The sequence below is a fragment of the Ammospiza caudacuta genome, chromosome 3 (assembly GCF_027887145.1).
Source record: "Ammospiza caudacuta isolate bAmmCau1 chromosome 3, bAmmCau1.pri, whole genome shotgun sequence".
Taxonomy (NCBI): Eukaryota; Metazoa; Chordata; class Aves; order Passeriformes; family Passerellidae; genus Ammospiza; species Ammospiza caudacuta.
In genome coordinates this window covers 53,306,719-53,323,618 of record NC_080595.1, presented here as the reverse complement: position 1 = coordinate 53,323,618, position 16,900 = coordinate 53,306,719, and the positions used below count along the sequence as shown (strand labels likewise).

The following is a 16,900-nucleotide window of genomic DNA, read 5'->3' as shown; positions in this document are numbered from 1 at the left end:
CTTGCCCATGTCAGGAGGGTTGGAGCTTTAAAGTCTCTCCCTAACTCCAACCATTCTATGATGATGATTAAGAATTTTTGTTCATACCATTTAAAGTCTTCTAGTGATTAAATTCTAAAGCAAAAAGTGCTTCATCCTAGGGAAAAATTTTCTTATGGCTTTACTTTGTTTGAAAAATTATTTTGTTGCTCAAGTCTCAACTGTGCTTTTTAAAAGTGCAGGAAGAAGAATTATAATGGTCTTTTTGCTGCTGCTCAGAATTAATATCTCATTAGCAGAACTCAGGAATACAATCTTTGATTTTGCATTTCTGTATGACTAACAATGTAGTCAGAATATTTATAATCATGTGGAGAGGTAAGACAAAAGTCAAATTAGTTTTTAGTAAATGGATTCAGAGTTGCATAATCATACTTTTCATTAACCAAATAATTATTTTCTGCAACAGTTCTCCAGTGGGATTTTCAGATGATCACTTTTCTTTTCTTTTCCCTACACTATATTAAGAGTTTAACCTCCACAGGTAGCTTGATGCTCTTTGAGGGAGAGGTGATAAAAGGGAGTGGAAGTCACAGGTACTTTTCCCATAACAACCTCAATTGCAAATGCTGCAAGTACTTTTCACATTTGGACTGACAGAAGGAGGTCAGTGTCCTTCATCTCTTTCAGCTACCCTGAAAGTGTTGCCACAGATGTTAGTGCTTTAGAGAAGATAGCTACCAGACTGTCAGCATATTGTCTACATTTTGCCAGAAATACACAGAAAATACACAAAATCTGGCAGCTGACCCACCTCCAAGGGAAGGGTTAGGGCAGGCCTAAGTTAGGAAGAGTCTCAGGATGGAACTAATATATTACCTCAGCACATCAGCTGCTGAATTCTGGTGGTGTTCAACACTGGAGACAGATCCTGACTCCAGAAACTTTCTTGCCAAAAAGACTGTTGAAAAGCATATCTCTTAAAAATACTTTACCTTGGACTAAATTGAATTTGGTAAAGTTGTTTCAATCTGTTGTTTTAAATATATCTTGATTAATTATTTCTGTTTTCTTACTCTGATGCCCCATCTAGACTTCAGCAAAGGCTTCTACCATAAAATTTAAATGGTGATTAATTTTCATTATTGAATTGTTTTTATTTATACACTGGCATTATAGTTTACTAGTTCACTTTGGCACCAATATGAATCCAACCACTTTCACAACTGTTCTCTTGGAATTAGAGTGGAGTGTAGTTTATTTTTCAGAATTTTTTTCCTCACTCTATGTATGTTTGTAACATTTTGTTTGTATGAATACACAATATTATATTTTTATATGTTATTTGTATTTACATATGAACACACAATATTTTAGTATGTGCTGGTCACAAACAGTGTTGTTAAATTCATTTAACAAATACTGATTTTCAAAGTAAGCTGTTTCAAGGCTTTTTTCACCAAGGTGAAGAATAAACTGCCTCTTTGCTTTCCAGGTACTCCCAACCTCTGCATGAAGAAATAGCTTTGCATAAGCATCTCAAACATAAGAACATTGTCCAGTATTTAGGTTCTCTTAGTGAGAATGGCTTCATCAAAATATTCATGGAACAGGTGCCAGGTGGTAAGTTTTGGAAGAAGACTGGTTTGGTGGTTGATCGGTGTTTTTGGGTTTTTAGCATTTTAAAATTATAAAAACATATAATAGGGCCATGAGACATATTTCATACGGGTGTAATATTCTACAGTGTCTCTTTCTGAAATCAGTAGGGAAAACTGTGTCTTCAAACTGCTTGAGTAGTTAGATATGGTGTGCTACCAATAAATCTCAGATCATTGCTATAGCAGCTGAGCTCCATTTACCTACAAATCAGTGATGGGCTGACCTTGGCTGGATCCCAGGTGCCCACCAAAGCCACTCTGTCATTCTGCTCCTCAGCTGGGTAGGGGAGAGAAATGCAACCCAAGGCTCATGGGTCATCATAAGGGCAGGGAGAGATCACTCATCAATTACCCTAACAGGCAGAATGGACTTGACTTGAGGAGACTCATTTAATTCATTGTCAACCCAGCCAGAGTACGGTAATGAGAAATACAGCCAAATCTTAGAAACGTGTTCCCCCTACCCCTCCCTTCTTTCTGGACTTAGATTCATTTAGGATTTTCTCTTCTCCTGCCGGTGGTGCAGGGGGATGGGGAAAGCGATCAGTTCATGGAAATTGTCACTCCTTCCTCCTCAAGAGAAGGACTCCTCACTTCCTTACCCTGCTCCAGCACAGATGGGGTCCCTTCCAAGAGAGACAGTCCTCCATGAGCTTCTCCAATCCAAGTGCTTCCCATGGGCTTCAGTTTTTGCAAGCTGCCCAGGAGAGACTGAGACTCTCTCTTTAATTGCACAGGCCAGTGGTGATGCAAGAAAGCATTTGACTGGAGATAACTTTGGTTATAGATGAGATGCCTACACTTGGATTGGGATTGATGCTTCTTGTTACTTTTTTTTCCTTTGGGGGAGAAAGCAGAATTTAATTGCATTTTTATTCTTACTTTTTGCTCTCCAAAATTACAGGCAGTCTTTCTGCTCTTCTACGATCAAAATGGGGACCATTAAAAAATAATGAGCAGACAATTGGCTTTTACACCAAGCAGATTCTTGAAGGATTAAAATACCTCCACGATAATCAAATAGTGCATCGAGACATAAAGGTAAGGATTTGCAGAGAATTAAGCCTGACAGTGTTATGTAGCTGCATAACCATTTATTTATCCTGCAATTTAAAACCTTTTTTTCTGAAACCTCTCTGCTATTCTCAGCCATGGGTTACATAGATGAACCATTGTTGATTTCAATTTGCACCAACAAAATATGTTGATTTTTTTTTTATTTCAGAAAAATTATTATATAGCAACCTAATACGTGACAAAGTAGATACTTAGTTTTCTGGTTTCAAAGACATGACTGAACTTTCATAAAATCTGATTGAAGTGAAGAAGATTGTGGATGGTATAATTAGCAAGTTCTTTTCCAAGGAGATTGCAGATGAAAAAGTGCTTGGCTTGTTTTTTTTAAAAAAAGCCATTTTCCCTCTTTTAGTATTCTTTAACTGAACTCCTTCTGGTAAGAGGGGAAATTCACTCTAAGATGAAGGTTTTATTAATGGGATTGCATACAGCAGGAACAGTATTGATTTCTCTTTCATCTCCTCTCCTAAGAAGTCACTTACTTAGTAAGGAGTGTATTGTAGAAACAGGTTATGCAAAAAGTCTTAGATAAAGGGTCTGCAGAGAAAAATAATTGCTCTGCATGTTCTTTTCCTCAGGGTGATAATGTGCTTATCAACACATACAGTGGAGTGTTAAAGATTTCGGACTTTGGAACTTCAAAGAGACTTGCAGGAATCAATCCTTGTACTGAAACCTTCACTGGTATGTTCCCAGAGGAGATTTTTCTTATCCTCACTCGAACTGTGTATGCAGGGTCAGAATCCACAGATGCTGAACTTTCATTGACTTCAAATCAGTATAAAAGGTTACTGGAAGAATAACTTTCGGATATATAATCTTAAGCTACACGCTGTACTTGTATGCACTGTTCAAAGAGAGTGCTGTTTTGGATGTTCCACTTGTGACATCAAAGTCCTCTACAACAGAAGAGCTGTGTCTCTCCTGTGCTTTATTTGAGTCTGTCTCCTTTGTGCCTGTAGCTTTTTCATCTTGCTGATCTTTTTCTTTCATGATTGGCTTGGACATCCTGGCTTCATGGCCAGAATTGCGTATCTGAAGAACCTGTCATTCAGTTGCTCCTCCTTCTGCTTGAGAATTTGATTTGGGTGGTTAATCATTCAGTGACACTGCATTAAATAGTTATGTAAAATGAGAAGTGGCTGTTACTTTAATTCCATCCTTTGCTCTTCCATTGCTTCTGAAAAAGGAACGGAGTGCAGCATGATGTGTCGCATTAATTCCCTTACTTCAGAAGAAAATGTTCATCTCACCTACTCTTTTAGGTTAAGATTTCAGGTTTCTCTTCCTTTTCCTCTCTGGGTACAATTCAGAGCGCTTTCCCATATTTTAAGCTTAAGATATAAAAAAACCAAAAAAAAAAAAACCAAAAAAAAAAACTCTCTCTGATCCAAAGCTCATTGAAACATTTAGCAGTTGTCATTGACATTGAAAAGCGATCTCCAGATCAGTAGATGATACCAAGTGCTTTAATATCTTGAGCAGTATTTTGAGTTTTATATAGAATGCATGTGAAAATTTTTGAATTTGAATAATAAAAGGAGATTTTTTAACTCTTCTGATATTGCTCACTCCTCAGTCATTTTGTTCCTCTTGTCTTTTAGCTATCTATTTGCAGCATTATTACACCTAAGTAAACAAAAAAGAGTGTGTTTTAAACAGGTACCCTCCAGTATATGGCACCTGAGATCATAGACAAAGGGCCACGTGGCTATGGGAAGGCTGCAGACATCTGGTCTTTGGGATGCACAATCATTGAGATGGCTACAGGGAAACCCCCATTTTATGAACTGGGAGAACCACAAGCAGCCATGTTTAAGGTCAGATATCTTCTTTGTACAGCTGAGTAATATTTCTAAACATAGGAAATCTGATGACTGTTTTGGAGAATTAAAGGTTGCAAGAAAGGGAGATAAAGGAAGTGCCTGGATTCTGTTAAGAACAATAATCTGATTCACCTGAGAGGGAGTGCTGTGTATTTTTGATTAGATTAGTAGAGAGATAGCAGCTATTCAGCAGCCTGGGTGTTAAGAAAGAACACCAACCTGAGAAAAAGAAACAGTTCTCTGCTTTGTGAAGAGCCTCTACTTGCAGCTGTGGGGGTTTTTAAATGCAATTGTTTATGCAGTTTGTAATAGTTTGGGGTTTTTTTCTCTGAATTAATAAACCAATTGTATAAGGTTAATATTAAAACCTGAAAATGATATACCACTTCTACTATCTAAACAATTTTTTGATGATGTTTAGTGTTTGGGGGAAGAACAGTTCAGGCCATTGTTTCTCCCTTTATTTGTCTCAGGTGGGGATGTTTAAAATACACCCAGAAATTCCTGAATCCATGTCTGCAGAAGCCAAGGCTTTCATATTGCGTTGCTTTGAACCAGATCCTGATAAACGAGCTTTTGCTCATGAGTTACTTATAGATGAATTCTTGAAGGTTTCAAGCAAGAAGAGAAAGTCTCCTTCAAAGCTCTCAGGTAAGCATTGCTAAATTCAATCTGGAAGTTTCTTCTTGCCCATGTTTCCTGGAACTGCTGATTTAGTCTTTAGGGTGAGCACAGTGGATCTCCATCCCATGTGAATGCTCAGCTGTGGCCTTCTCTACCAGCAGCTTACTGCAGAAATGCCCTTGTGTCAGAATTCTGTTACCACGTTGACGCAGAAGGCAATTTATAGAAATATTTCTAGTATTTTTTAGGTCTGTGGTTTTGTGCAGCTTTTATGGTTGTCGCATTTTTGTTTCATTTTTTCCCTTTTTAAATTTGCATATGTTTTCATTGAAAAAATATTTATATAGAGTATATTTTGTGTAAGGTTAGAACAAGCTATTAAATCTCAGTGGAGTTTTCTACATAATTAATTAATCTTTGTCCCATAGCAAATGTGCATACACTGCATTATTTTTGTTTCATGAAATTTCATTTCAGGAAATGTTCATTTTCTGTAGTGTTCTAAATTATGGAAAGTAGCAAAGGAGTTTTGAGAGCAGTAATAACATATTCTATTGTGTATAGATATATACTTGGGAAAATATATTCTGTATATTTTTAGCATTAGATGATTAAAGAAAGAAAAATATCAGGTAAAGAGATGATAGTTGATGATCACTTTTATTGTAGTTTCCACTCCCTCAGAATAAAATTAAACTGCAATAAATTACACTTTTGGAGACTGCAGCCAGGAGAATTGAGATAATCCATAAAAATGGGAAGTTACCCTTTAGACTTTTCTCCGTTAATTTCAGCATATTTAACTTCCTTTTTTCTCTTTCCTTTTCTCACACAGTCCTTTCAGCCAACACAAATGGTGAGTTTTAACCTACTTCTCCATCAAAACCATACCTGTGTAGATACTGTAGTTATCACTTACCTTGGTATAATTTCTCAACATTAAAAAGATGGAAAGAGAAGTGATCACAATTGTGAAGATAAGTGACCCTTCTCTGTTAGGAGCATCTAATTCATTGTGCATATCTGAAATACTGTTTTTAATCCTACCAGACTATGGCTTAATTGTGAGTGAGTGATACAGGCTTGTAGGGCTGTGCTGTTGTTTATGGGGACTTTTGGTGAAAACCAGTGGCTGTTTCATAGTAGCCACAGAGACAAGGTTTATGGAGAATGGTAGCATAGATTTTTGTTAGACTAAATTCTGCAAGTGACAAACCAGAATGCATTTGGGACCCCTTGTTAGACCAGGATACAGGATATTCCTCTCTTTCAGGAAATCACCTGGAAGAGTGCAGGAGGGAACTGAGCACACACATAGTTACCTTCATGCTGAATTGATATTAAAATACATTTTGAAATGTGCATATGTGAAATAGATATGAGTAGTTTCCTGCAGTGGCAATGTGTGCTCTCGATTTAAAACTAAAATTATGACTTAACTGCATGTTTATTATTATTAATCAATGATTATGAATTAATTAAACTTGTACAAATGAATTTGATGAAGAAATGTATCTTATATCTGTTTTAGTATCTACACTTATATGTAGTGTATATATAAATATATACACCCATAATTTTAAGATCTTGGAAGGTGCTTGGACAACTTACCCTGTAGAAAAGTTTTCCTATTGCTGGAAGTCATGACAGGGGATGCACATTCACTTCAGTGTTGAAGTTCTGTGAATGAACTCTCAAGAAGCCCAGCATTTCCATCTTTCAGGAGTAAAAACATACCTGAAAGATAACTCTTATTCCAGACAAAAAAGTTTTAGGTGTTTTTTGTCAATTTTTCTCTAATATTTTGTGTTTGTGTGTGGGAAGGCTGGAGTTTTCTGTCTCCTATGAAAAAATAATCTTCACTTCAAAACTGATGGCATTATTAAATTCTAATTTCTGAATATTCCTATACAAATAGAGTATCTTCGGAGCATATCCTTACCTGTCCCTGTTCTGGTGGAAGATACAAGTAGCAGCAGTGAATATGGTTCTGTCTCACCTGATACAGAATTAAAAATTGATCCATTCTCTTTCAAAACAAGAGCCAAATCCTGTGGAGAAAAAGATGGGAAGGGAATCCGGTCCCTTTTTCTGAGGTAAAGAGCTACCTGAAATTTTTGTTAGATTAGGAATGTGCGCATCAGGATGTTTTTTGTAATGTTTCTTTTCACTGTGTTATTCAGCATCCCAGATGAACATTTTGAGGATCACAGTGCACCTCCTTCACCTGAAGAGAAAGATTCTGGGTTTTTCATGCTGAAGAAGGATAGTGAAAGGAGAGCCACCCTCCACAGAATATTAACTGAGGACCAAGAGCAGGTGGTGAGGAACCTGATGGAAGCTTTAACTCAGGTAATTCCAGAGGGCAACAAGAATTTTATGGAATTCTATGACTTCTCTGCAGTTACCTGGAACTCTTGAAATTAAACATAGTAGAGCAGCTAGAAATGAAGTTTGATTAAACTAGAAAGCATACACCATGTAAGCTTTTTTTTTTTACTGTTTGATTTGGGCTATTAAAAACAGGCTTTGAAATTGTTCATGATGCATTAAATAGGCCTTTTTTGTTTGTAATTACTATGTATATACCTGGGTATTAGCACTGGCAACACAACAGAAAAACATGTTTTCATGATACTCTATTTTTCCAGTGCTTTTCAAATTTGAGTAACTCATATAAGGTAGATGATCTCCAGGAGTGGATTATCTTGACTTCCTTTTAAAGTTCTGTATTCCAACTGACTGGTTTGACAAAGGGAGGTTTAGGTCCTTTGGCCTGCTCTGGCCTTATGTTAGGCTATTGTACAGAAAAAATGGGGCTGATGGATACACCATTGCCTCCTAGCCAACAGCCATAACAGGGGAAAGAGGGGGCTGGGAAGAAAACAAATTGCAGCTATCCTTCAGTGCTGTTGGGAGCACGGATGGAGGGAAGATGTAGTAATTGTGAGAGCTTCAACAAACAACAAAATAATTGCAGAATGACCTTTTGGCACTCTTTTGTGGGGATGATTCAGGACAACACTGAAGAAATAACAGATCATGACCTCACTGCTAAGTGTTGCAACACTGTAATTGGATGACAGGATTTTTTGTTTGTGTGTGTGTTAGTAGTTAATTGATTCACTTCACTCTCAAGGCAAAGTATTGCTGGTCTAAAACATTTGTAAAACATGACAACTCATCTTCTAAAGACACTAGTGTTTAGAAACTGATGCAAACCAGTATGATTATTATGCATGTAAATGGAAATGGGTGCCATGTAAATAAAAGCAGCTTCTAACTCTTGGGAGGGGGAGAGAGTAACCCACAGTTATCCTGGTAACTACGGAAAATGTTAAAAGATAAGGCAGTGAGAAAGACATTTGTGATCTGTGCTTTGTGAGAGTTGTTGTAAAAGACACAGTTTTTGCATGTGTATGCAAGTAATAATCAGTGATTGTGAGAGTCTGAAACTCAATCACAAATCCCAGAGAGTGTGCTCAGTGTTTCATGCCTTTCTCAGCTTGGGCTGGAACAGCTTGAGAGAGAAGCAGAGACAGAATTTTAGAGCCAAAGAGTTCAAAACCCATGTTCATGTGACTGGCTGCCCTTCAAAGGGATGATGAGCTCTGACTCCCAAAGACTGTTTTCTCCCTTGAGAAATGCAAGAAATTACTAATAGAACAAGCCTGGCTTGCTTGATAGGCCTCATCAGGGTTTAGGATTTCACAGAGTTTTTCTCTTCACAAACACTTTTCACAAGAAAGCTTTCAGCAAAGTCATTGGGTTTGAGGGCCAGGGAGGAGAATGCCCCTTCACAAAATGGGTCACTATTTCTAATTAGCAAGTCATAGTGCTCTTCCTGTCCCCATAGTGCCTAGTGCCTTGGTGGACTTGGATCTTCTAGTCCAGGGCTATGGTGTGCATTTACCTATCTGCCCTAATGGCTTTTTAATTATTTACCTGGAAAGAAGATTGGCTACTGCAGAGCAGTGAGAGATCCTCTTCTGCATAGAAAATCATCAGGTGAATTCTTCAAAGCAGATCAAGATCAGAGGCTAGGACCTTTTATCTTAGGTGGATGTTTTAGTCCGTGGTATTTTTGACTGCACAAGAAGTTTTTTTAAGCTTCTTTCTCAATAAAATTATCCTTGTTTCATCCTGATCAGAATTGCTTGACTATAGTTAAAAGCTCAGTGTTACTGGCAAACAAGAGCTCTTGGTGTCTGGCCAGCCATAACATTCATGGCATAAAACTGGCAAATGCAATTGAACCAAACACCATATGTCCTTCTTTTACAGAAATCAATGTTGGATGTCCTCAGTGTATATAAATATTTACTTTACTTCCTTCAGAATAAGCATCTAATACTTCATGTTGAACTACAACTCTGGCTTAATTTAAGATTTGGCTTTGAAATTTGCATTCACTTGGCATAACTTTACTTATAAGAGTAAAGACAGTGCTCTGCTTCCTGGTTACTTTGGCTGGTTATTCTGATGAATGCTTTTGAGCTTTTTGCTTTTGGTAGCTCATGCTCACAAAAGCTTTTAAAAATAGGCATATGAATATTTATACTAGAAAGGTGAGATCTTTGTAGACTTGCTTTAAGAACAGCCAAGTGTAGAAGTTCTGCATTAAGGGAAATTAGGAAATTACATAAGAAACAAGCAGTACCTTTGTGAGCCTCCTGCATAATTGACTAATCTCTTCTTTAAAATGCTGCTGTAGGACTTTGCACATTGTCTCTGAGAGGCACCCAGAAATTAGAAGCACTGCAAAGCATGTGTGTGTTTGCAATTATGAGTCATTTGTAGCACCCAGTGCACAGTACATTTATTCATATCTTTATTCATTGCTGTACAAAGACACATACACACTGCAGCGTGCACACATTCTTCAGCAAATGGTGTAAAATGAAGTCAGCTACTTGTTCAATGAGTTCCCCCCTGCCTGTCCCCAGGGAGCCCAGCCCCAGAGCTCTGTGCTGCTGCAGTTATGCTGCCACCAGCACCTGACCTGCAGCTGCACCTTCCCTTTAACCATAGCAGCAGTTTCTGAAAACCCATATTGCCAGCTGACATTATTAACTAAAGTCTTTCTGGATGTATGTTTCAAAAATATGACTATCAAAACTATTTCTTTTCCTGTCTCTTCTGCCAGGGAGCTGAAGAACCCAAGCTAAAATGGGAACATATCACAACACTCGTTTCCAGCCTCAGAGAGTTTGTACGGTCCACTGATCGCAAAATCATCGCAACCACGCTTTCAAAATTGAAGCTGGAGTTGGACTTTGACAGCCATGGTATCAGCCAAGTGCAGCTTGTGCTGTTTGGTTTTCAAGATGCTGTAAGTTGCATTTTTACTCAGAAACTTGTTCACCTAAACTGAAAAAAACGAAACAAGCCAGGACCAAAGTGAACTTGTTTAACTTCCACCCAGAGCTGCTGAAGTGATAATATTTGAGGGCTTTGAAACTGTAATAGCAAAATCTGAACCCACAGCAGTGACTTGGTTTGGTTGCCTTGTGATCCTTTGGCAGGACACAGACCCTGAACACTACTGAGATCTTACTGATTAAAGATATAGCAAGTTCAGAATAATTGTGTGAATATTGTGTCATAATAGTAAGGCAGGAAAGCCTTTTTTAAAAAATCTCATTTTTGAAGGTTTCCTGGGTAATAAGACTAACAATAAATGTCAGGTTTATCCTACATAAATGCAGATCTCTTAAACTTCTCTTACAAATTAATGCATTGCCCCCATAGTAGTCTATCTACCTTGTAATGCTATATTAATTCTTATTTTTAGTATTTTGATTAGCAGATTTCTGCCAAACTAATATTCTCATTTCAATTTATAATAAGCAGGATAAGGAGGATTGTTACTTTTCTACCAATAATAAATGCAAGATTTATCATTTCCTACATTGAGCAGCCAAACAGATGCATGGGTAGCCCTTAAATAGCCAGTTTACAAACAGCAAATGTTTTCTTAAGGTATGTATTTAAGTGTTAGTTCCCAAACAGTTAGGCTTAATTATTGATGAATAATGAACATGGGAGGGTGCAGCTGTACTGAACATCACTTGTCCAGACTGAAGTCATGTAGTAAAAATGAAATGACAATTCAGGTGGGTATTTGAGGTGGATGAGCCTTTTAGAATTCAAACCTGGGGCACTCAGACAAGTAGAAGACAAGTCAGGAAGGATGGCATAGCATGTAAAGTGTTGCATAGACTACACTAACAAGATTAGATGCTTTTATTAAAAATAAGTGTTAAATGAATCTGTGAAAGAGATCTTTCTACAAATCAAAAGTTTTTGATTCTTTTGAGCATGTTTTCAGCTCTCTCTATTAATCTCATATTAATATTGTTTTGATACTGGAGGAGAAAAGCAAGCATACAAGGTCAAGAAAACAATGCAGGGGGTAATAGTACAAATATTTGTACTGTTTTGATAGAGATGTTGCTGGGCATCAGTTGTTTGGTAGTAATTTCCTGGGTTGTATTCTTATCAGTAAAAAATTTACTTTCTGTTAACTTCATAATTACAAGTTGCTTTTTTTTAACTGATAATTGTCTCTTTCATTACGATCTGTTATTTAACTAAACCCACAGAAAGTGAAAAGAAAAACTTTGCTTTATATGTGTGCAATTTAAATTATTTTGGCCATACGATAGATTTCTATTCTACACTGAAATCCAGGACAGTATCAAGACCTCAGATGCTGCAGAGACTGAGGCACTGCTAAAAGTGAGGGAAAGTAGTTCCCTTGCTTTTGGTACTTAATAAGCTGATCTTAGGTTACAGTGCTTAATAATCACAACATCCTTATCTCACCAACCAAGAAAAAGTAATTTTGTGATGCCATATAAATAACTAAATCACATTACTATGGATGGTTGTGATCTTGACAAAGTTAGATTTTGTTTCTTCAGTGCTCAGTAAAGCTAGACTTAGCTAAACACGTCACTGTCTCTGTGGCAGTCGGTTTGGGAAGGTGCAAAGTGCTGGCACAGGGTGGCTGTGCTGCCTCAGAGGGCAGCGGGCAAGCCTTAGGGGCAGCTGCTGCCCGGGTGCCAGGCCCAGGGCAGGCTCCCCTGGCACTGCACAGCTCCCAAATCCAAACACAGTGTCCAAGTGCCACCTCGCGGCCACTGGCCATAGAACGGAGCAGTCACAGGTACTGCTGCGCTGGGTGGACCCTGGCTGGCAGCTAGAGGAAAACCCCTACCCAGTCACTCATTCACTCCCTCCCAACAGGAGGAGGGAGAGAATTGGAAGGACCAAAAGTGAGAAAATTTGTGGGTCAAAATAAAGATTGTTAAATAAGTGAAAGGGGGAGAAAAATCTCACAAGTGTTGCAAAAGCAGTCAGTCACCAACAGCAGACTTGTGCCCAGCCAGTCCCTGAGCAGCAGCTCCTTTGGAAAAAGCAGCCTCTAGTTTATTGCCCATCATGACCTTATACAGAAGGGAATATAACATGCCAGCTGTGCCAGCCATGTGCCCCTCCAGCCCTTAGTCCACCCACAGCCCCCTCACTGCTGGGGCAGTGTAAGGAACGGAGGCAGCCTTGACAGCATGTAAGCTTTGCTCAGCAGGAGCTGAAACGTGTGTGCTATCAAGGCTGTTTCAGTCACAGTGTAAAACATAGCACCCTGTGGACTGCTGTGAAAGAATTTAACTCCATCCCAACCAAAGCCAGTGCAGGTACCTGCATAAATTACTGCATCACTGAATACTCTTGCTTTTTGGCAGTGAAAATAGTAGGACTAATAACTTTTCCATATCCTCTGAAGGCATAATTTGTGTGACTTCAGTCATTTTTTACAGAAAAGTTATCACAGAATGAGGGAATTGAACTTATCTCTTTTTTAGGAAGAGTGAAATATCTTTTTTCCACTTTTTTTCATTATCAGTAGTTGCTCCTTTTTTTATAATGCTGTAACTTGATAGTTTTGTATGTAAAATATGACTCAAAGCAGTTTGTAAGCAGGTCTGTAGGCAATTAGGAGCAACCCAGTGTAGAAAACCATCAGAAGTAAGAAGCAGAAGGAAAGAGAAAATGGTACAGCACACAAAGGAAGTTCCCTAATTGTTTAAACTAACATTAATTAACTAGTTTCAGAATTAAGTAGGAGCAGCATTACATTAGTTCTTTTATATTTCCTACAATTGTACTTTAGAATAGACAAGTAGTGCTCAGAGCAAGCAGTGAAAGCGATGCCAAAAAAAGTAACAAGATTAATTAGCTTCAGCTGCAAGCCTTTCATAACATAGTCCTTGTTATTTGTCTTGCTTGCATTCTTTTGAAGTTTCTCTCCACAGTCACCTAACACAGGAACCAGTACTTGATGAAAAATACAACATATTGCATGACTTATATTAAAATAGATGAAGTTGATAATGTTGCTATCAAGAAATAATTGTAATAATCTGCTTGGATATAGCATCTAGAAGTTGAAACACTTCATATGACATATATTCTCATTTTAAGCTGTGGGATATGTAATATCTGAATTTTCTCTCACTAGGTCAATAAAGTTCTCCGAAATCATAATATTAAGCCACATTGGATGTTTGCACTGGACAGCATAATCAGAAAAGCTGTGCAGACTGCTATTACAATTCTGGTCCCAGGTGAGTCATTCTTAATACTCAGCAAATATTTTTCAGCTGATCTCTTTAAACATGCTTTAGAGTTGTGATCGTGATGCTTCACTTAGGATTTTGAAACCAGCAGTGGCCTTTTTCCTGTTCACTGTCTGCTTTGCAATTCAGAAATTAATCTGTGTATTGTTCTGTGAAAGCTGCATTGGAAAGCACCTTTCCACAATGTGTAATCTAAATGATTCTGCAACACGGTGAGTAGTAGTAGGTTAAGGTGCTCTGGGACCTAATCTTTTGAGGTGCAAAATGTGGCCTATTGCTTATGGCCAGAAGCTGTCTTTAAAAAATCCCAAAATACAACAAACCCAAACAACCCCAAAACCTTGACTTAAAACCTGCCAAAACCAACCAAACAGGTCTGCAGTGGCTGCAATTTCTACATTGTATTTTAAATGTGGATTTAGAGTGTATGGCTTCACTGAGGGAAAGAGTCTGTTTAGATGAAACTGTAGCCCATTCTGTTACTTCTTTACCTATTTCCAAGTTTAGTTTTTCTGCTTCTTCTTAACTTCTAATGCTGGAATTAATGGTAATGGAATTAATGGTGATATTTTCAAATATCACAAAATAATTTTCATTTAATGCTTTAAGTCAGAATACTTAGATTTCTGTTTCCTGCAGTGGGTTGTCTTAGTTTATCAATAAGGGGATCTGAAAATTACTTTGAAAGTTACATCTATTCCTATTCTCCTTACTTTCCATATCCCTAGCACAAACAGTAAGATATAAGTAGAGTTTATGTGTTACTTTCAAGTCACAAAGAAACTCCTGTCTTCTGATTAGAATGCTGAACACCTCTTACAGGCATGTACTTCATTGCTGTGTAATAGGAGTAACTACAATTCCTCCTAAGTTGTCTGTTCTTCCCCATACAGCTCAGTGACAGCATTAATTGTAGGTGGTCAAGCTTAAACAAAATCCTCTGTGCCCCAGTGGTTTTCAGGCACTGATCATCTGCTGATTCTCTGCTTCTGATTACTTTCCCTTGCCTTTGTCTCATTCTTTTTTCCTTAATTATTTTTCTTATAATGTGGATAATAATCACTGCCCTTAACACTTCTAAAAGTTATGGGATGTTTAAGGAATGGTACAAAGCCAATTTTATGCTGCCTGGTGGTGAAAAATGGCAAAGAACTTGTACATCCTGCTAATAAGAACAGAAGTTCAAAGCAAATCCAGACATATTTGCCTAGCAATATTTGGGTAACTGCTACATAATAAATCTGCTTTCCTGAATTTAGAGGAAGCACAGCTCTGTTGACCTTATTATATTCAGCCTTGAGAAAGGTATGTAGCATTGAAATGAAGAGGTGAAATAGATCAAGGAACAAAAGCGTCTTTTGTAAGGAAGATAAACATACTTGTTAGTTTAGTTACTCAGCAGAAAGGGCATAAAGCAAGTGGGATTCAGGAAAAAAATTACATTTTGGTGAGGAGACTAGAGGGAGTTCTTAGCAATAAGGAGCCACAATTGAAGGAAAGAAAGAAGAAAGATTTATATTAAATAGTTAGAATAAACAAACAGATGTTGTTAACACTAATAGGTTGTGTAGGAGTGTCAGATCTAGTATACATATCTTGCATACCTGGGAGGCTCTGGCAGGTAGTTTAAACAGGGAACAGAAACCAGGGTATAGCTTTGTGTTTGTGGTTGGTGGATGTGCATCACTACAAAATAGGCAGCGTTCCCTGTGATAAGTAGAAGGGAGGTGTGCTTTTAATTTTTGGGAGAGGGGCCTCTTTATAATTTCTTCTCTATGTCTGAATGCAATTTTTTGGTGAACATGGTATTCTTATAAGGATGGAATGCTAAATATGCCAGAGCAGCAACAGCAGGAAGACCTGGATAGAAAAGAAATAATGGTTATTTGTTCAATAAAATGTTTCAAGTCAGACACATAAGAAAATGCAAACTACTGAGAATGAAATTAAGCAAAAGAAACCCTGCTATACTTCAGCACAATTTGACATTAAATGGTAGCCAAATCAGGAATCATGTTCATACACATGTTTGTTTTTTACAGCTCTTTGACAGGCAGAATAATAATCTGCATAAATAAAGGTGCTGTTATGTTTTGAGTGATCTTAAACCCCTAGAAAATATCTCTTGTCCTGTTACAGAAATTTCAGGTCTGTTGTAACCAAAGCTATAGGATGATCTGGAAACAGTCACTTGGGTCTGCTTTAGTTTTAATATTTAACTTATGTTTAACTTCTTTGGTGGTTTTTCTCTTGCTTATATTTTAATAGAATTAAGGCCACATTTTAGCCTTGCATCTGAAAGTGATACAGCTGATCAAGATGATATAGAAGTTGAAGATCAAGATGAACAGCCTCAGAATCAAACCATCCAGCAGCCTTGCATTGTCTTGGAGGATGCAGTAGCTACCTCAGGTGTAAGCACACTCAGCTCCACGGTGTCCCATGACTCCCAGGCTGCTCACAGATCACTGAGTGTCCAGCTGGGCAGGCTAAAATTAGAGACAAACAGGTAAGTCTGGGCATCAGGAGACAGGGACACTAGCATGCTCACAACAGTATGCTTTGGTTAGCTTTCAAAATATATATAAGCTGGAATACCAGTGACAGTGCCAAAATTCCATTGCAGTGTAAGTTGTTCCCTTCAATGATCATCCTTTTTTAGCTGTGACTGATCACTTACATAGTTGCATGAATTTCAACAAAACCCAAGTGAAGCAAGTTAAGGTCAGACTTGATTTCAGGTGCCCTTTCAGGGAAGGTCTGTAAAACACTGACTTGCTGCCAAACTTCTGCTTTTTCTCTCTTTGGTGTGCTCTGTGTGGCTGATAAATGGTGTTGTGTTTTGTTTCCATAAGGGCAGAACTTGCTGTTCTTTTCTATAGCTATTCTCAGCAAGTGAACTCAAGCTAATAGACAGCTACACAGGAACTCCGTAAGGAAACTACTTCAGATTTGTTTTGTGCACACTGCAAGGAGGATCTGTGCTTACCAGCAACCATTAGCTTTTTATTAAATAGAGAAAGATGGGGAAAATAGGTGTTTTGCTTAAGAGAAGAAATGAACCAGAAAATTGGATATTGCATTTTTTTCA

General features: G+C 37.9%; 1 protein-coding gene across 1 annotated transcript in view; it reads left to right on the top strand.

Annotated features, from left to right (window-relative positions):
• MAP3K5 (mitogen-activated protein kinase kinase kinase 5) overlaps window positions 1–16,900 on the top strand; it is a 97,952-nt gene that overhangs the window by 75,316 nt on the left and 5,736 nt on the right. The window contains exons 16-26 of the mRNA XM_058800748.1: window positions 1,475–1,602; window positions 2,545–2,681; window positions 3,296–3,401; window positions 4,380–4,537; window positions 5,017–5,194; window positions 6,003–6,023; window positions 7,086–7,263; window positions 7,351–7,519; window positions 10,314–10,499; window positions 13,692–13,797; window positions 16,078–16,318. Coding sequence (XP_058656731.1) covers window positions 1,475–1,602; window positions 2,545–2,681; window positions 3,296–3,401; window positions 4,380–4,537; window positions 5,017–5,194; window positions 6,003–6,023; window positions 7,086–7,263; window positions 7,351–7,519; window positions 10,314–10,499; window positions 13,692–13,797; window positions 16,078–16,318 — 1,608 coding nt within the window. The remainder of the gene's footprint in view (window positions 1–1,474; window positions 1,603–2,544; window positions 2,682–3,295; window positions 3,402–4,379; window positions 4,538–5,016; window positions 5,195–6,002; window positions 6,024–7,085; window positions 7,264–7,350; window positions 7,520–10,313; window positions 10,500–13,691; window positions 13,798–16,077; window positions 16,319–16,900) is intronic.